This window comes from Ascaphus truei, chromosome 7, assembly GCF_040206685.1.
Source record: "Ascaphus truei isolate aAscTru1 chromosome 7, aAscTru1.hap1, whole genome shotgun sequence".
Taxonomy (NCBI): domain Eukaryota; kingdom Metazoa; phylum Chordata; class Amphibia; order Anura; family Ascaphidae; genus Ascaphus; species Ascaphus truei.
Window position 1 is genome coordinate 112505081 of NC_134489.1, and position 22417 is coordinate 112527497.

Here is a 22417-nt window from a genome sequence, read left to right on the forward strand (position 1 = left end):
AGCATGCACGCCACACACACACACACACACACACACACACACAGTAACCCGCACTCCATGCACACGACACACACACACACACACACACACACAGTAACCCGCACTCCATGCACACGACACACACACACACACACAGTAACCCGCACTCCATGCACACGACACACACACACACACACACACACACACACACACACACACACACACACAGTAACCCGCACTCCATGCACACGACACACACACACACACACACACACACAGTAACCCTCACTGCATGCACGAGCCACACACACACACACACACACACACACACACACACACACACACACACACACACACAGTAACCCGCACAGCATGCACGCCACACACACACACACACACACACACACAGTAACCCGCACAGCATGCACGCCACACACACACACACACACACACACAGTAACCCGCACAGCATGCACGCCACACACACACACACACACACACACACACACACACACACACACAGTAACCCGCACAGCATGCACGCCACACACACACACACACACACACAGTAACCCGCACCGCATGCACGCCACACACACACACACACACACACACAGTAACCCGCACTCCATGCACACGACACACACACACACACACACACAGTAACCCGCACTCCATGCACACGACACACACACACACACACAGATACACACAGTAACCCGCACTCCATGCACACGACACACACACACACACACACAGTAACCCTCACTGCATGCACGAGCCACACACACACACACACACACAGTAACCCGCACAGCATGCACGCCACACACACACACACACACACACACACAGTAACCCGCACGGCATGCACGTGCTACACACACACACACACACACAGTAACCCGCACAGCATGCACGTGCCACACACACACACACACACACACACACACACACACACACACACACACACACACACACACACACAGTAACCCGCACAGCATGCACGTGCTAAACACACACACACACACACACGCACACACACACACACAGTAACCCGCACAGCATGCACGTGCTACACACACACACACACACACACACACACACACACACACACACACACACACACACACACACACACACACACACAGTAACCTGCACAGCATGCACGTGCTACACACACACACACACACACACACACACACACACACACACAGTAACCCGCACGGCATGCACGTGCTACACACACACACACACACACACACACACACACACACACACACACACACACACACACACACACACACACACACACACACACACACAGTAACCCGCACAGCATGCACGTGCCACACACACACACACACACACACACACACACACACACACACACACACACACACAGTAACCCGCACAGCATGCACGTGCTAAACACACACACACACACACACACACACACACACACAGTAACCCGCACAGCATGCACGTGCTACACACACACACACACACACACACACACACACACACACACACACACACACACACACACACACACACACAGTAACCCGCACAGCATGCATGTGCTACACACACACACACCCACACAGTAACCCGCACAGCATGCACGTGCTACACACACACACACACACACACACACACACACACACACACACACACACACACACACACACACACACACACACACACACACACACACACACACACACACACACACACACACAGTAACCCGCACAGCATGCACTTGCTACACACACACACAGTAACCCGCACAGCATGCACGTGCTACACACACACACACACACACACACACACAGTAACCCGCACAGCATGCACGTGCTACACACACACACACACACACTAACCCGCACAGCAACCCGCACAGCATGCACTTGCTACACACACACACACACACACACACACATAGTAACCCGCACAGCATACACATGCTACACACACACACACACACACAGTAACCTGCACTGTATGCACGCCACACACACACACACACACACACACACACACACACACACAGAAACCCGCACAGCATGCACGTGCTACACACACACACACACACACACACACACACAATAACCCGCACAGCATGCACGTGCTACACACACACACACACACACACAGAAACCCGCACAGCATGCACGTGCTACACACACACACACACACACACACACAGTAACCGGCACTGCATGCACGCTACACATACACAAACAGTGACCTGCGCTACACGCACACTGCACACACACAGTGACCGGCACTGCATGCACGCCACACACACAGTAACCTGCACAGCATGCACGCTACACACACACACACACACAGTAACCCGCACTGCATGCACGGTACTCACACGTGAACTCACACACAAACAGTGACCCGCACTGCATGCACGCGCTACACACACGCGCACACACACACTGCACACACACAGTGACCCGCACTGCATGCACGCTACACACGTGACCCGCACTACATACACCGCACGCTAGACACACTGTGACCCACCCACACAGACCCGTGCTGCATACATTGCAACACACACAGACCCGCACTGCATACACCACATGCACACTGCGCGCACACACACACACACACACACACACACACACACACACACATACACTGTGACCCACACACAGACCCGCACTGCATACATGACATGCACACTGCGCGCACACACACACACACACACACACACACACACTGTGACCCGCACACAGACCCGCACTGCAGGTGTGGCAGGTTTGCGAGCCCAGACGTGACTGTTTCTCTCTCTGGGACAATCTCTTCTCAGCGTAGTGTAGCAACCAGTACCCAGGGCGCCACGGTCACACTTAACCCCTGCGCTGCCGGAGCCGCCTGAAACACGGAAGGGTTTAACTTTGCCATGAGTTTGCTAAATAATGATAATAAATATCCGAACCGGAGGTCATAGAAGGATCCTGCCTGACCCTTGTGTCTGGAGGTCAGAGAAGGATCCTGCCTGACCCTTGTGCCTGGAGGTCAGAGAAGGAACCTGCCTGACCCTTGTGCCTGGAGGTCAGAGAAGGGACCTGCCTGACCCTTGTGTCTGGAGGTCAGAGAAGGATCCTGCCTGACCCTTGTGTCTGGAGGTCAGAGAAGGATCCTGCCTGACCCTTGTGCCTGGAGGTCATAGAAGGATCCTGCCTGACCCTTGTGCCTGGAGGTCAGAGAAGGAACCTGCCTGACCCTTGTGCCTGGAGGTCAGAGAAGGAACCTGCCTGTCCCTTGTGCCTGGAGGTCAGAGAAGGAACCTGCCTGACCCTTGTGTCTGGAGGTCAGAGAAGGAACCTGCCTGACCCTTGTGTCTGGAGGTCAGAGAAGGATCCTGCCTGACCCTTGTGCCTGGAGGTCAGAGAAGGAACCTGCCTGACCCTTGTGCCTGGAGGTCAGAGAAGGAACCTGCCTGACCCTTGTGCCTGGAGGTCAGAGAAGGAACCTGCCTGACCCTTGTGTCTGGAGGTCAAAGAAGGATCCTGCCTGACCCTTGTGCCTGGAGGTCAGAGAAGGAACCTGCCTGTCCCTTGTGCCTGGAGGTCAGAGAAGGAACCTGCCTGACCCTTGTGCCTGGAGGTCAGAGAAGGAACCTGCCTGTCCCTTGTGCCTGGAGGTCAGAGAAGGAACCTGCCTGACCCTTGTGCCTGGAGGTCAGAGAAGGAACCTGCCTGACCCTTGTGCCTGGAGGTCAGAGAAGGATCCTGCCTGACCCTTGTGCCTGGAGGTCAGAGAAGGAACCTGCCTGTCCCTTGTGCCTGGAGGTCAGAGAAGGAACCTGCCTGACCCTTGTGCCTGGAGGTCAGAGAAGGAACCTGCCTGACCCTTGTGCCTGGAGGTCAGAGAAGGAACCTGCCTGACCCTTGTGCCTGGAGGTCAGAGAAGGATCCTGCCTGACCCTTGTGCCTGGAGGTCAGAGAAGGAACCTGCCTGACCCTTGTGCCTGGAGGTCAGAGAAGGAACCTGCCTGACCCTTGTGCCTGGAGGTCAGAGAAGGAACCTGCCTGACTCTTGTGCCTGGAGGTCAGAGAAGGAACCTGCCTGACCCTTGTGCCTGGAGGTCAGAGAAGGAACCTGCCTGACCCTTGTACCCGGAGGTCAGAGAAGGAACCTGCCTGACCCTTGTGCCTGGAGGTCAGAGAAGGAACCTGCCTGGCCCTTGTGCCTGGAGGTCAGAGAAGGAACCTGCCTGACCCTTGTGCCTGGAGGTCAGAGAAGGAACCTGCCTGACCCTTGTGCCTGGAGGTCAGAGAAGGATCCTGCCTGTCCCTTGTGCCTGGAGGTCAGAGAAGGATCCTGCCTGACCCTTGTGCCTGGAGGTCAGAGAAGGAACCTGCCTGACCCTTGTGCCTGGAGGTCATAGAAGGACCCTGCCTGTCCCTTGTGCCTGGAGGTCAGAGAAGGATCCTGCCTGTCCCTTGTGCCTGGAGGTCAGAGAAGGATCCTGCCTGTCCCTTGTGCCTGGAGGTCAGAGAAGGAACCTGCCTGTCCCTTGTGCCTGGAGGTCAGAGAAGGAACCTGCCTGACCCTTGTGCCTGGAGGTCAGAGAAGGAACCTGCCTGACCCTTGTGCCTGGAGGTCAGAGAAGGAACCTGCCTGACCCTTGTGCCTGGAGGTCAGAGAAGGAACCTGCCTGACCCTTGTACCCGGAGGTCAGAGAAGGAACCTGCCTGACCCTTGTGCCTGGAGGTCAGAGAAGGAACCTGCCTGACCCTTGTGCCTGGAGGTCAGAGAAGGGACCTGCCTGACCCTTGTGCCTGGAGGTCAGGGAAGGGACCTGCCTGACCCTTGTGCCTGGAGGTCAGAGAAGGAACCTGCCTGACCCTTGTGCCTGGAGGTCAGAGAAGGAACCTGCCTGACCCTTGTGCCCAGAGGTCAGAGAAGGGACCTGCCTGACCCTTGTGCCTGGAGGTCAGAGAAGGAACCTGCCTGACCCTTGTGCCTGGAGGTCAGAGAAGGAACCTGCCTGACCCTTGTGCCTGGAGGTCAGAGAAGGAACCTGCCTGACCCTTGTGCCTGGAGGTCAGAGAAGGAACCTGCCTGACCCTTGTGCCTGGAGGTCAGAGAAGGAACCTGCCTGACCCTTGTGCCTGGAGGTCAGAGAAGGAACCTGCCTGACCCTTGTGCCTGGACGTCAGAGAAGGAACCTGCCTGACCCTTGTGCCTGGAGGTCAGAGAAGGAACCTGCCTGACCCTTGTGCCTGGAGGTCAGAGAAGGAACCTGCCTGACCCTTGTGCCTGGAGGTCAGAGAAGGAATCTGCCTGACCCTTGTGCCTGGAGGTCAGAGAAGGAACCTGCCTGACCCTTGTGCCTGGAGGTCAGAGAAGGAACCTGCCTGACCCTTGTGCCTGGACGTCAGAGAAGGAACCTGCCTGACCCTTGTGCCTGGAGGTCAGAGAAGGGACCTGCCTGACCCTTGTGCCTGGAGGTCATAGAAGGATCCTGCCTGTCCCTTGTGCCTGGAGGTCAGAGAAGGAACCTGCCTGACCCTTGTGCCTGGAGGTCAGAGAAGGAACCTGCCTGACCCTTGTGCCTGGAGGTCAGAGAAGGAACCTGCCTAACCCTTGTGCCTGGAGGTTAGAGAAGGAACATGCCTGACCCTTGTGCCTGGAGGTCAGAGAAGGAACCTGCATTTGATTGTATGATCAGGGTCCGGTCACAGTGTCACAGTGTCACTGGTCACAGAGACGGTGATCAGAGCCAGGATATTGTGGTAAAGTTCCATCACATTCCCACGGCAAAAGAAGAGGCTGCAGACTGAGGCCGTCACCCCCATGAGGGCCGAGTTCCTCACCAAGATTGCATTCGGACGGCTCCCCACCCTCCACGAGGTGATTCACCTGGAGGGGACTCCAGGCTGGCCGGTGATAGGGTGGCCTGATACCCCAGGGCATCCACCACCCGCTGTGTAAAACAGGCAGGGCTTAAATACCTGGGGCCCCATTAGGGTTTCCCCCCATTGGGTCTCCTTAGTGGAAACCCCAGAAAAGCGCACAGAGTTTGGCGGGGAGGCCACTGTTTTATTCACTGGGCCGAGGAGAGACACGAGAGAGAATGAACATATGGTGGCTCGGTAAGAGGGGAATGTGCCGGGAAGAACTGTTACCAACCACGGGGAAAGCAAATTATAGGAGTACGCCAGACGTAATCGTAATGCATCTCGGGGGGTCCCAGCTTGGGTTGGGTGTCCCCCCAGTCAGTGGCCTTAATGGGTGCTCTGGGTGTCACGCCAGCGTAAGGGGCAGAGAAAAGACTAAGTACGGCTCAGGCTGCATGGTCGGGTCTGTGGATCTGTCCCCAGAACAGATTGGGCTGGCTGGATGCAGTTGGACCGGAACCGTGCCCAAGTCAGGTGGAGAAAGCTGGGCGTCAAACTGTAAGGTTGGGCCTAGGCAGCCTCGAGGGGGGGACTGAGAGCAGAGAACTCCTGCGCGGGGGGGGACTGAGAGCAGAGAACTGCTGCGCGGGGGGGGACTGAGAGCAGAGAACTCCTGCGCGGGGGGGGACTGAGAGCAGAGAACTCCTGCGCGGGGGGGGACTGAGAGCAGAAAACTCCTGCGCGGGGGGGGACTGAGAGCAGAGAACTCCTGCGCGGGGGGGGGCTCGGCTTATGGGTCTCGCACCCCATACTACCTGCAGGACGCGGTGCAAGGGCCCCCCTCCATACTACAAGGGTCTCGCCCCCCATAATACGTGCAGGACCGAGTGTAAGGGTCCCGTGGCTGCACGCAGGGACCCGTGGCTGCATGCAGGGACCCGTGGCTGCACGCACGGACCCGTGGCTGCACGCAGGGACCCGTGGCTGCACGCAGGGACCCGTGGCTGCACGCAGGGACCCGTGGCTGCACGCAGGGACCCGTGGCTGCACGCAGGGACCCGTGGCTGGCTGCCGAGATGTTGTTAAATAACAAAAAAAAGCTGCGACCTAATTTCACTTCCACTAAAAACTGCATTTGCCGCCATTTGCCGGCCGGGGCAGGGGAAGGTTCGCCACGCTAACACTTTATGACTTGGGACACACCTGCAGGTTTATAATACACACGACTCCAAGCCAGAGGGGCAGAAATATTCCTGGTGAGGAGAGGAGGGCAGCTTTACTCGGGAGGAAACACGGAGGCAATTTAAACATTTTATTTATAACTCTTTACATTCCTGACAGCTTTATACAGGTTTACCTGTCCCATTGTCACCTGACAACCCTCCCACACGCACACACGTACACTCACACACACGTACACTCACACACGCACGTACACTCACGCACGCACTCTCACACGCGCACACACACACGCGCACACACACACGCGCACACACGTACACTCACACACGCACACACGTACGCTCACACGCACGTACACTCACACACGCACGTACACTCACACACGCACGTACACTCACACACGCACGTACACTCACACACGCACGCTCACACACGCACGTACACTCACGCACTCTCACACGCGCACTCACACGCGCACACACACGCGCGCACACACACGTACACTCACACACGCACGTACGCTCACACACGCACGTACACCCACGCACACGCTGGGGTGGAAATAAAACGTGGCTCCTGTGCTGGGGTGGAAATAAAACGTGGCTCCTGTGCTGGGGTGGAAATAAAACGTGGCTCCTGTGCTGGGGTGGAAATAAAATGTGGCTCCTGTGCTGTGGTGGAAATAAAACGTGGCTCCTGCGCTGGGGTGGATATAAAACGTGGCTCCTGCGCTGGGGTGGAAATAAAACGTGGCTCATGCGCTGAGGTGGAAAGGGAACATTTCTGCCATCCAGAGAGAAAATAAAATATTGATTCCACCCCCGCCACGTTCCCCCTTTGTACAACTCAGGATGCCACGGATTTGCTGTGTAGCGATATTGTGGTGATGAGAGATCAGCAGCGTCTCTGCACAAGTAACATGGACCAGAACCGTGTCAGAGCCCAGCGTCTCTGCTGCTGCACAGGTAACGTGGACCAGAACCGTGTCAGAGCCCAGCGTCTCTGCTGCTGCACAGGTAACGTGGACCAGAACCGTGTCAGAACCCAGCGTCTCTGCTGCTGCACAGGTAACGTGGACCAGAACCGTGTCAGAGCCCAGCGTCTCTGCTGCTGCACAGGTAACGTGGACCAGAACCGTGTCAGAACCCAGCGTCTCTGCTGCTGCACAGGTAACGTGGACCAGAACCGTGTCAGAGCCCAGCGTCTCTGCTGCTGCACAAGTAACGTGGACCAGAACCGCGTCAGAACCCAGCGTCTCTGCTGCTGCACAGGTAACGTGGACAAGAACCGTGTCAGAGCCCAGCGTCTCTGCTGCTGCACAGGTAACGTGGACCAGAACCGCGTCAGAACCCAGCGTCACTGCCGCTACACAAGTAATGTGGACCAGAACCGTGTAAGAGCTCAGCGTCTCCCCCCCAGTCGCTGAAGGGTTAACACTCGGGATCTTGTAAACTTTGGGTTATTCGAGCAGTTCCAGAATACGTTCCACTCGCACGTTGCCCGCTCTTCCCCGTTATCCTCCCAGTCACTGCGCTTCGCGGAAATCCGCCTACAACTTCCCCTCTCACTGAATCAGTATACTGCAGAGTATCGCGGCCATACAATAATACATACTGTATGTATACGTACATACCTGCCCTGCTGCAGAGTATCGCGGCCATACAATAATACATACCGTATGTATACCGTACATACCTGCCCTGCTGCAGAGTATCGCTGCCATACAATAATACATACCGTATGTATACCGTACATACCTGCCCTGCTGCAGAGTATCGCAGCCATACAATAATACATACCGTATGTATACCGTACATACCTGCCCTGCTGCAGAGTATCGCAGCCATACAATAATACATACCGTATGTATACCGTACATACCTGCCCTGCTGCAGAGTATCGCTGCCATACAATAATACATACTGTATGTATACCGTACATACCTGCCCTGCTGCAGAGTATCGCGGCCATACAATAATACATACTGTATGTATACCGTACATACCTGCCCTGCTGCAGAGTATCGCTGCCATACAATAATACATACCGTATGTATACCGTACATACCTGCCCTGCTGCAGAGTATCGCTGCCATACAATAATACATACCGTATGTATACGTACATACCTGCCCTGCTGCAGAGTATCGCTGCCATACAATAATACATACCGTATGTATACCGTACATACCTGCCCTGCTGCAGAGTATCGCTGCCATACAATAATACATACTGTATGTATACCGTACATACCTGCCCTGCTGCAGAGTATCGCTGCCATACAATAATACATACCGTATGTATACTGTACATACCTGCCCTGCTGCAGAGTATCGCTGCCATACAATAATACATACTGTATGTATACCGTACATACCTGCCCTGCTGCAGAGTATCGCTGCCATACAATAATACATACCGTATGTATACCGTACATACCTGCCCTGCTGCAGAGTATCGCTGCCATACAATAATACATACTGTATGTATACCGTACATACCTGCCCTGCTGCAGAGTATCGCGGCCATACAATAATACATACTGTATGTATACCGTACATACCTGCCCTGCTGCAGAGTATCGCTGCCATACAATAATACATACCGTATGTATACCGTACATACCTGCCCTGCTGCAGAGTATCGCTGCCATACAATAATACATACTGTATGTATACCGTACATACCTGCCCTGCTGCAGAGTATCGCGGCCATACAATAATACATACTGTATGTATACCGTACATACCTGCCCTGCTGCAGAGTATCGCTGCCATACAATAATACATACCGTATGTATACCGTACATACCTGCCCTGCTGCAGAGTATCGCTGCCATACAATAATACATACCGTATGTATACGTACATACCTGCCCTGCTGCAGAGTATCGCTGCCATACAATAATACATACCGTATGTATACTGTACATACCTGCCCTGCTGCAGAGTATCGCTGCCATACAATAATACATACCGTATGTATACCGTACATACCTGCCCTGCTGCAGAGTATCTCTGCCATACAATAATACATACTGTATGTATACCGTACATACCTGCCCTGCTGCAGAGTATCGCTGCCATACAATAATACATACTGTATGTATACCGTACATACCTGCCCTGCTGCAGAGTATCGCTGCCATACAATAATACATACCGTATGTATACTGTACACACCTGCCCTGCTGCAGAGTATCGCTGCCATACAATAATACATACCGTATGTATACCGTACATACCTGCCCTGCTGCAGAGTATCGCTGCCATACAATAATACATACCGTATGTATACCGTACATACCTGCCCTGCTGCAGAGTATCGCGGCCATACAATAATACATACCGTATGTATACCGTACATACCTGCCCTGCTGCAGAGTATCGCTGCCATACAATAATACATACCGTATGTATACCGTACATACCTGCCCTGCTGCAGAGTATCGCTGCCATACAATAATACATACCGTATGTATACCGTACATACCTGCCCTGCTGTTCTGTTCTTTTATAGCTGGTGGTTAAACTGCCTTAGTAATAAATACATCAAACTCTCACCCACTCTGTACCCGTGTGACAAGCCTCAACCATAACCGTGTGACACGCCTCACCCACTCTGTACCCGTGTGACACGCCTCACCCACTCTGTACCCGTGTGACATGCCTCACCCACTCTGTACCCGTGTGACATGCCTCACCCACTCTGTACCCGTGTGACACGCCTCTCCCACTCTGTACCCTTGTGACACGCTTCTCTCCCACTCTGTACCCGTGTGACACGCCTCTCCCACTCTGTACCCGTGTGACACGCCTCACCCACTCTGTACCCGTGTGACATGCCTCACCCACTCTGTACCCGTGTGGCACGCCTCACCCACTCTGTACCCGTGTGACACGCCTCTCCCACTCTGTACCCTTGTGACACGCTTCTCTCCCACTCTGTACCCATGTGACACGCCTCTCCCACTCTGTACCCGTGTGACACGCCTCTCCCACTCTGTACCTGTGTGACACGCCTCACCCACTCTGTACCCGTGTGGCACGCCTCACCCACTGTGTACCCGTGTGACACGCCTCACCCACTGTGTACCCGTGTGACACGCCTCACCCACTCTGTACCCGTGTGACACGCCTCTCCCACTCTGTACCCGTGTGACACGCCTCTCCCACTCTGTACCCGTGTGACACGCCTCTCCCACTCTGTACCCGTGTGACACGCCTCTCCCACTCTGTACCCGTGTGACACGCCTCTCCCACTCTGTACCCGTGTGACACGCCTCTCCCACTCTGTACCCGTGTGACACGCCTCTCCCACTCTTTCCCAGCTGGATATTGCGTTTTTACCAGTAAGATTGGGCGTACGCTCCGTACTAATTGCATTAAGGAAACACGTTTGGATTTCACGTCACCGGCTAACACGCCATTTCATGCATTTATTTAATGTGAGGACACGGAAGCCAATAAAAATATGCGTTATATTTCATGTTTTATAGCCACATTTAAGATGCCAACGTTATCATCTTTCACTTTCCTGCGCTGTAAACATGCCGGGATTATTACACTGTGTGCGCGTGTAAATAAATACCTGCGCGGCAGTGAGGCCAAGGGGCAGAGGGGTCTTAGTATTAGTGTAACGTGGCAGAGTTTCTGGACGTGGGCTTGGCATGTTTGTGGCATGTTTGTGGCATGTTTGTGGCATGTTTGTGCTGTGGCATACTGTAGAAATCCAGCAAAACATCTCTGAGACCTTCCACACACCACAAACATCCAGTGGGAACGGACATTACATGTATGTAGCTGGGCTATAAAGTGGGAGCGGACATTACATGTATGTAGCAGGGCTATAAAGTGGGAGCGGACATTACATGTATGTAGCTGGGCTATAAAGTGGGAGCGGACATTACATGTATGTAGCAGGGCTATAAAGTGGGAGCGGACATTACATGTATGTAGCTGGGCTATAAAGTGGGAGCGGACATTGCATGTATGTAGCTGGGCTATAAAGTGGGAACGGACATTACATGTATGTAGCAGGGCTATAAAGTGGGAGCGGACATTACATGTATGTAGCTGGGCTATAAAGTGGGAACGGACATTACATGTATGTAGCTGGGCTACAGAGTGGAAATGGACATTACATGTATGTAGCTGGGCTATAAAGTGGGAACGGACATTACATGTATGTAGCTGGGCTACAGAGTGGAAATGGACATTACATGTATGTAGCTGGGCTATAAAGTGGAAACGGACATTACATGTATGTAGCTGGGCTATAAAGTGGAAACGGACATTACATGTATGTAGCTGGGCTATAAAGTGGGAGCGGACATTACATGTATGTAGCTGGGCTATAAAGTGGAAACGGACATTACATGTATGTAGCTGGGCTATAAAGTGGGAACGGACATTACATGTATGTAGCTGGGCTACAGAGTGGAAATGGGCATTACATGTATGTAGCTGGGCTATAAAGTGGGAACGGACATTACATGTATGTAGCTGGGCTACAGAGTGGAAATGGACATTACATGTATGTAGCTGGGCTATAAAGTGGAAACGGACATTACATGTATGTAGCTGGGCTATAAAGTGGAAACGGACATTACATGTATGTAGCTGGGCTATAAAGTGGGAATGGACATTACATGTATGAAGCTGGGCAATAAAGTGGGAACGGACATTACATGTATGTAGCTGGGCAATAAAGTGGGAACGGACATTACATGTATGTAGCTGGGCTACAGAGTGGAAATGGACATTACATGTATGTAGCTGGGCTACAAAGTGGGAACGGACATTACATGTATGTAGCTGGGGTATAAAGTGGAAACGGACATTACATGTATGTAGCTGGGCTATAAAGTGGGAATGGACATTACATGTATGTAGCTGGGCAATAAAGTGGGAACGGACATTACATGTATGTAGCTGGGCTATAAAGTGGGAACAGACATTACATGTATGTAGCTGGGCTACAAAGTGGAAATGGACATTACATGTATGTAGCTGGGCAATAAAGTGGGAACAGACATTACATGTATGTAGCTGGGCTATAAAGTGGGAACGGACATTACATGTATGTAGCTGGGCTATAAAATGGGAACGGACATTACATGTATGTAGCTGGGCTATAAAGTGGGAACGGACATTACATGTACAGCCATGTGAAAAAGAAAGTACACCCTCTCTGAATTCTATGGTTTTACATATCAGGACATAATAACAATCATCTGTTCCTTAGCAGGTCTTAAAATTAGGTAAATACAACCTCAGATGAACAACAACACATGACATATTACACCGTGTGTGTGTGTGTGTCTGTGTGTGTGTGTGTGTACACATGACATATTACACCGTGTGTGTGTGTGTGTGTGTGTGTGTGTGTGTATACACATGACATATTACACCGTGTCATGATTTATTTAACAAAAATAAAGCCAAAATGGAGAAGCCATGTGTGAAAAACTAAGTACACCTTATGATTCAATAACTTGTAGAACCACCTTTAGCAGCAATAACTTGAAGTAATCGTTTTCTGTATGACTTTATCAGTCTCTCACATCGCTGTGGAGGAATTTTGGCCCACTCTTCTTTACAACGTTGCTTCAGTTCATTGAGGTTTCATTGAGGATTAGTGTTACAGCACTAATACACGTGACATGACAATATGAAACATAACGGGAAGAAGCGCTTCAGGCATAAAAGTAACATTAGGGAAAGAAGTCCCTGCCCCGAAGAGCTTACACTCTAAGGGCGAGCAGCTGGAGTGTCTCCCTTTTCAGCTTCATCCTGATTGGTTGCACAGCCAAGCTTGGGAAGAAAGGGACAAAGCCACAGCATACTGACCGACTGTCCCACTAATCAGAGATTGACCACTGTCAATGGTCAAACATCCCTCAGCAGGACAGTACGGAGACCCCCTCACGCCCTCCCAAATCTGTCTGCTGGGTATTAATTTCCCCAAATCTGTCCTGCTGGGTATTAAGAGGTAAGAGAAATTAGGGTGCTCAAACCCCAGACAACTTGATCCAGTTATAACAATATAACACAATCCATGGAGACACCAGTGTGAGTGGGAATAAACAACAGACCTGTGAGTCACTTAAAATACATATGTAGCAGTACTCAACTATTGCAGTCATAAAGTCTCTAAGCCCACTCACGTCATCTCCAGGAGTGATCACTGGCGTGCCAGCCACAGGGGAGTCCAGGGGCAGCAAGAAGAAAAAACAAATGGCGCACAGCCAGGGAGCCAGGTGGATAAAAATAGTTACCTTTAATTCAGTGCATGGCTGAAGACATATTCACCCCTTGGGGGACAAAAACAAACACCTCCTACGCGTTTCGGACCGGTAGGTCCTTTATCAAGGAGTCTGGGATGTGGAGGGATAGGCTACCTTATATACCTGTGTTGCCATTAGGGTAATTAGGCAAATCTGCGCACCGTCGCGCGAGGATACCCATTGCGCATGCGCGTGACGTCACACGGAGCGCCGATACACCAGCCCTGGGGCTTATGGGTACGGACCGCCCCCTGTTCAGTCCGCGCACGCCCACATAAGGCATATCAACAGGAGTACTATCCCTGGTCTCTGCTAACAGTCCCGCCCATCGTGACGTCACTGCGGGTCTCAGACAGGCTAAGGCGCACCGCTACACCACCAATAACATGATGAGTAGATGATGCGGCTACCAATCAGAAACGCCCCAGCTAACATACACAATAGGTGCGCAATGATCCGCAGAATACTTAGTAATAATGAACTACAAGATATAACATATATCGAGAGCAAATTTGTATCAAGAGCAAATTTATAAAAGCTCCCAATAGTATCATAGTACCTCCTCGCTCCAAATCCCAATTTTTTTGCAGCTCCGTCGCTGTCACTATAAGCGCATGCAACGGATCCAATGCATTTGTTTTGGCGCGATGTCGCGTCGCCGGGCACTAAGCGCAAGTCTCACAAGTCTCAGCCGTTAGCTTTGCTTTGGGAAGTTGGATGTTAATCCGACATAATTAAGGAATGAAGGCAAATCGGTCGTATGGAAGAAAGATAAAGTATGAAAAAGCTCAGTTTTATTTCTGTCCTGGAACAGGAGTGTGTATTTCTCTGTATTTTCCTGCTCTCAGCCCCCCCCCCCCCCCCCCAGCTAAAGTGACATGCTTTCCCTGCGCTGAAGCAGCCAGAGCTGGGAATATTGCAACATAGCTGTTACAAGTAATCCCCTTTTACACAGCCGCTAGTCGGTTGCCCTGGCAACCCACCAATACTCACAGTTGAGATTGGTTTAGCCCTCCCCCCTGCTTTAGGCCTCGTTCAGGGTGCCGGCTTCGCTACGTGCGCACGCGCGCTTATGTGCGCGCACGTTCGAAACAAAGTGTTTAAAGTAAATATCAGTTGTCAGGGTAGCAGCTTTCCTTGTCTCCGAAGTACGGAGTTGACGCTTGCTACAGTTTGCATTAACAACTCAAGTTGTTTTTTCCAGCTGCAGCAGCGTCACTGGAACCTCGGCGGCCAATCAAATCATTCGGGAAAGTGTAGTGAGAAGAGCAACACCCATCCCTAACCTCAGGTCTGTGACCCCACCTCCTGAACGCTTGAAACGGTCTGCTGGGGATGATGAGCACACATCGCCCAGCAGACTGACGCGCGCACAGGCGGACGCCCGCCCTCCACCTCCTGTCTCTGCCACCCTGAACGAGGCCTTATCTGCATATTGCTATTCACCTTAGCGTGTTCCTGTCTGCCAGGAAAGTGTGCGCTCTCTTTCCCAACAAGCAGACACAGTGAGTAGACACTTCTTCCACTGCTCCCTCAGAAGGGAAATCCTTTTTACCTTCCCCTCAGAGCAGCGCTTCCCCATAGCAGGACACCTTCCTCTCATAGGTTATTCTCCTGACAAGAGAAATCTGCTAGCACAATCCTCATATAGAACCTTTATACTTCTGTTACTCCCCACAATAAAGGTGAAGAAAATAGAAGGACTTTGTGTGATGTAAAAGGGGACGGGTTAAGTTACACGGACTTAGGCTAAGGCCCCGCTCCCAGAGTCAGCGCACCCGCACTGCAGACAGGCGGTGCGCTGACATACACAGACCGCGATATGCGGTCTGTACGGAGCGGGAGGTGGGCGGGAGTGGGAGGCTTGACAGGGAGGGGGGGCGTGGCTTGAGCGGAGGGACCCGCTACTCTCCCCCCCCCCTCCCTCCCTCCACGGACTCGGGCTGGAGCTGGAGCTGCTGAGGGTAAGTTTAAACACACACACACGCAGGCACTCATACATACACACACACACACACACACACACACACACACAGGCAGGCACTCACGCACTCATACACACACACACGCGCGCACACACAGGCAGGCACTCACGCACTCATACACACACACAGACAGAGGCAGGCACTCACGCACTCATACACACACACACGCGCGCACACACAGGCAGGCACTCACGCACTCATACACACACACAGACACAGGCAGGCACTCACGCACTCATACACACACACAGACAGAGGCAGGCACTCACGCACTCAGGCACACACATACACACACAGACAGGCACGCACGCACTCAGACACACACACAGACAGGCACTCACCTGCTTTCACTCCACACTCCTCCCCGCTCCCCGAAGCCTCTCCTCCTCCCAAAGCCTCCCCTCCCCATTGGCTCACAGCCACACACGTCACGCGTCAACGCTAGGAAACACCATTCTGTGGTGTCTCCTAGCGGCTGACGCGCCACAGCGTGTAGTCAGCTGTGCCGCCAGGGGGGACCGGGACCGGCTCGCGAGGATTCCCCTGCTGGTGGGGAACTCGCGACATGGCCGCCCGCGCCAACGAGCGCAGCGGGACCGAGGCCTAACTCACATGCTACATATGAGCCTGGGCCCAGAATCATTTCCTTGCAGTGGCTGGCAGGTATGCACGGGTGCAGCTCTCTGTGTGTAACTGCAGGCGAGTCTGTATACTGGGAATTAGTCATCTCACACAGGGTATAAACAGGTCAGCATATATACTATACTGTACTGTACGATCACAAGAAACTGCACAAATAGTGACCTAGTACTCACAACAGTGAACGAATTATTCGGTGGCACACACGCACGTACACACGCACACACGCACACACACGTACACACGCGCACGCGCCCACACACGCGCGCGCACACGCACACACACACGCACACACACACGCGCACACACACGCACGCACACACGCACACGCGCGCGCACACGCACACTAGCAAGATTAGGAGATTGAGGATAAATAATTGTGGTTTTACATTTAAAATTCTCAGCAGCAAAAACTAAGTCCATGAACAAAATGTCACCGCCCTTAGTGCTGGGGGCCGGCAGCGCCTCCCTCTCTGGTACTGAATGGGTTAATTGCCGCAGTTTAACACATTGATTGCTGCCATGCTGCTTGGAGAGCAATATCGGGAGATATATCCGTTCTCCCAAAATATTACAATATAATAATATGCAGAAAAGGAAAACAAATCTTTTGTATACAACCCAGGGAAGGACATGAGAACGTTTCAGCACCAGGCGGCAGAGAGCATTAATACTGCCACTCACAGTATCAATACCAATTAATACCAAGACTTGGAAAGATTACCAATACAAAGACTGAGAGCGAGCATTAATATATACAATCCTGAAACTGGGGCGGCACCTTTATCCGCTGCTCTGAAGACCTTATCTCTCCGCTGGACTGAGCCGGCCCCCCGATAATCTTAGGACCAGCTTCCATCCTAACAGAAGCTATAACCCAGGCCCAGGAGCTGGGGGGGTGCAGGGAGCTGGGGGGGGGTGCAGGGAGCTGGGGGGGGGGGGGGTGCAGGCAGCTGGGGGGTGCAGGGAGCTGGGGGGGGGGGGTGTGTGCAGGGAGCTGGGGTGTGCAGGGAGCTGGGGGGGTGTGCAGGGAGCTGGGGGGGGTGTGTGCAGGGAGCTGGGGGGGGTGTGTGCAGGGAGCTGGGGGTGTGCAGGGAGCTGGGGGTGTGCAGGGAGCTGGGGGGGTGCAGGGAGCTGGGTGGGGTGCAGGGAGCTGGGGGTGTGCAGGGAGCGGGGGTGTGCAGGGAGCTGGGGGGGTGCAGGAAGCTGGGGGGGGGTGCAGGTAGCTGGGGGGGTGCAGGGAGCTGGGGGGGTGCAGGGAGCGGGGGGGGGGTGCAGGAAGCTGAGGGTGTGCAGGGATCTGGGGGGGTGTGGGTGCAGGGAGCTGGGGGGGTGCAGGGAGCTGGGGGGGGGGTTGGTGCAGGGAGCTGGGGGGGGGGGGGGTGCAGGGAGCTGCGGGGGGTGCAGACAGGTGCAGGGGAGTGTACATCTCAACTGATGCTGACAAATAATAAAACGTATCAAAACCACACATTTTCCCACCACTTAGTTACAACCTTACAATAATTGGGGTTCTAGCAGGGGGGGCTCCACACTCCAAGGATACATGGGCGGGGGCAGTATTTAATCTGACATACAATTGTATCAAGACAAATATAGCTGAGTGACACAGGTGAGCGAGTGACACAGGTGAGCGAGTGACACAGGTGAGTGAGTGACACCGGTGACTTTCACCAGTGAGTCAGTGACACCGGTGAGTAACAGGTAGGTGAGTGACACAGGTAGGTGAGTGACACAGGTAGGTGAGTGACACAGGTAGGTGAGTGACACAGGTAAGTGAGTGACACAGGTAGGTAAGTGAGTGACACAGGTAGGTGAGTGAGACATGTAGGTGAGTGAGTGACACAGGTAGGTGAGTGAGTGACACAGGTAAGTGAGTGACACAGGTAGGTGAGTGAGTGACACAGGTAAGTGAGTGACACAGGTAGGTGAGTGAGTGACACAGGTAGGTGAGTGAGTGACACAGGTAGGTAAGTGAGTGACACAGGTAGGTGAGTGAGTGACACAGGTAGGTGAGTAAGTGACACAGGTAAGTGAGTGACACAGGTGAGTGACACAGGTAGGTAAGTGAGTGACACAGGTAGGTAAGTGAGTGACACAGGTAGGTGAGTGAGTGACACAGGTAGGTGAGTGAGTGATGCTCCGGCCTGTGATATTCTGTGCTGCGAGTGACCCGAGGAACCTGTTCCACAATGTCACTAAAGGGAGCGTGACGCAGCCGGGATTACCAGCACATCTAAACAACACGCCCAGAAACACACACTCAACACGCCCAGAAACACACACTCATACAGGGAAGTGGGACAGCGCCAGGTACTGTCGCCTCGCCAATACCCCCTACCAGGCCACCGGGTCCCACCACAAGCCACTGTCCCCACACCAACGGGGAGCCATATCCTCTATACACAACCTGACCTCCTCACTGACATCTGCCACCTGTCCCCAAACTGTCACATCTTCCCAAATCCCTCACCTCTTCCCGACCTGTCACCTTTATAACATGTCACCTGTACCCAACCAGCAACCTCTACCTAACATGTCACTTCTTACTAACCTGTCCCCAACCTGTCACTTCTACCCAATCTGTCACATCTACTGAACATGTCACCTGTACCCAACCTGCAACCTCTACCTAACATGTCACTTCTCACCCTGTCCCCAACCTCTCACTTCTACCCAATCTGTCACATCTACTCAACATGTCACCTGTCCCCAACCTGCAACCTCTACCTAACATGTCACTTCTCACCCTGTCCCCAACCTCTCACTTCTACCCAATCTGTCACATCTACTCAACATGTCACCTGTCCCCAACCTGCAACCTCTACCTAACATGTCACTTCTTACTAACCTGTCCCCAACCTGTCACTTCTACCCAATCTGTCACATCTACTGAACATGTCACCTGTACCCAACCAGCAACCTCTACCTAACATGTCACTTCTTACTAACCTGTCCCCAACCTGTCACTTCTACCCAATCTGTCACATCTACTGAACATGTCACCTGTCCCCAACCTGCAACCTCTACCTAACATGTCACTTCTCACCCTGTCCCCAACCTCTCACTTCTTCCCGACCTGTCACCTTTATAACATGTCAGCTGTACCCAACCTGTCACCTCTTCACAACCTGTAACCTCTTCTCAACATGTCACCTGTCCCCAACCTGTCACATCTACTCAACATGTCACCTGTCCCCAACCTGTCACATCTACTCAACATGTCACCTGTCCCCAACCAGCAACCTCTACCTAACATGTCACTTCTACCCAATCTGTCCCCAACCTGTAACCTCTTCTCACCTGTCCCTTCTCCTTAACCCCTCCCCTGTCCCAGCAGCAGCGCTGTCAGTGTGCTGGTGGTGAGTGGTGCTGAGTATGACTCACCCATGCGGGCAGGTTCTGCAGGTTGAGCCCGCGGGTCACCCCCAGGCTCTCGTTGTCCAGCAGCTCCCAGGCCGCCCGCAGACGGGCCAGTTTGGACTTCTTGTTTCGGCCCCAGAAGATCCAGAGCAGCAGCCCGAGCAGAACCCAGGTGAGGCTGAGCCCGAGCCGCCCGCAGACATACACCGGGATCAGGCAGAGCAACGCCCGGCTCAGCCCGAGGAGCAGCGCCTGCAGCGGGTCACCGGGCGGCGGGTCACCGGGCGGCGGGTCACCGGGTTTCGGGTCACTCTGTTGCATGTCCTTGCGCTGCGGGTCACCGGGTTTCGGGTCACTCTGTTGCATGTCCTTGCGCTGCGGGTCACCATGTTTCGGGTCACTCTGTTGCATGTCCTTGCGCTGCGGGTCACCGGGTTTCGGGTCACTCTGTTGCATGTCCTTGCGCTGCGGGTCACCAGGTTTCGGGTCACATGGTGACATGTCCCTGCGCTGCGGGTCACTCTGTTTCGGGTCACTCTGTTGCATGTCCGTGCGCTGCGGGTCACCACGTTTCGGGTCACTCTGTTGCATGTCCCTGCGCTGTGGGTCACCAGGTTTCGGGTCACCGGGTGACATGTCTCCGAGTCGCCTCATAGCTGCCTGTCCGCGCTCATGTCGCCCGGAGATGCCCGGCTCGGTGTGACCCTCCCGGGACAGGAGCTGCAGGTGACACTGAGACAGCACCGCCCCGGACACACCCGCCTGACCCGCCCCGGGGGAGGAGCCGGCACCGGGAGGAGGGTCACTATCTCCCGCGGGAGACTGCGCGACTGTCATTGGGGGGAGAGGGTCACTCATTGGGGGGGGCAGTGTCACTCATTGGGGGGGCAGTGTCACTCATTGGGGGAGTGTCACTCTTTGGGGGGGCAATGTCACTCATTGGGGGAGTGTCACTCTTTGGGGGGGGCAGTGTCACTCATTGGGGGGGGGGGGCAGTGTCACTCATTGAGGGAGTGTCACTCATTGGAGGGGACAGTCTCACTCATTAGGGTTGACAGTGTCACTCATTGGGGGGGAGAAGTGGCACTCATTGGGGGGGAGCTGTGTCACTCATTGGGGGGGACAGTGTCACTCATTGGGGGAACAGTGTCACTCATTGGGGGGACAGTGTCACTCATTGGGGGGACAGTGTCACTCATTGGGGGGAACAGTGTCACTCATTGGGGGGCAGTGTCACTCATGGGGGGGCAGTATCACTCATTGGGGGGGCAGTGTCACTCATTGGGGGGCAGTGTCAGTGATTGGGGGGACAGTGTCACTCATTCGGAGAGCAGTGTCATTCATTGGGGGGCAGTGTCACTCATTGGGGTTGACAGTGTCACTCATTGGGGTTCACAGTGTCACTCATTGGGGGACAGTGCCACTTATTGGGGGGGCAGTGTCACTCATTGGGGGGAGCAGTGTCACTCATTGGGGGCAGTGTCACTCATTGGGGGCAGTGTCACTCATTGGGGGGGGCAGTGTCACTCATTGGGGGAGCAGTGTCACTCATTCGGGAGCAGTGTCGCTCATTGGGGGGGGCAGTGTCTCTAATTGGGGGGCAGTGTCACTCATTGGGGGACAGTGTCACTCATTGGGGGGACAGTGTCACTCATTGGGGGAGCAGTGTTACTCATTACGGGGGCAGTGTCACTCATTGGGGGAGCAGTGTCACTCATTGGGGGAGCAGTGTCACTCATTGGGGGGCAGTGTCAGTGATTGGGGGGACAGTGTCACTCATTCGGAGAGCAGTGTCATTCATTGGGGGGCAGTGTCACTCATTGGGGTTGACAGTGTCACTCATTGGGGTTGACAGTGTCACTCATTGGGGGGACAGTGTCACTCATTGGGGGGACAGTGTCACTCATTGGGGGGACAGTGTCACTCATTGGGGGGGGCAGTGTCACTCATTGGGGGGGCAGTGTCACTCATTAGGGAAGAGTGTCACTCATCACTCATTGGATGCAAGTGGCAGTCATTGGGGGGAAATGCCACTCGTGGATTCAGTGTCACCAAGGGGCAGTGTCACTCATTGGGGGGCAGTGTCACTCGTGGCGGTGGTGTCACTCATGGGGC

At 53.7% G+C, this 22417-nt stretch overlaps 1 protein-coding gene across 1 annotated transcript in view; it reads right to left on the minus strand.

Moving 5' to 3' along the window:
* The window catches only part of ESYT3 (extended synaptotagmin 3), a 131006-nt gene extending 109948 nt beyond the window's left edge, over positions 1 to 21058 (minus strand). The window contains exon 1 of the mRNA XM_075609934.1: positions 20327 to 21058. Coding sequence (XP_075466049.1) covers positions 20327 to 20956 — 630 coding nt within the window. The 5' untranslated portion in view covers positions 20957 to 21058. The remainder of the gene's footprint in view (positions 1 to 20326) is intronic.
* Positions 21059 to 22417: the final 1359 nt, after the last annotated feature.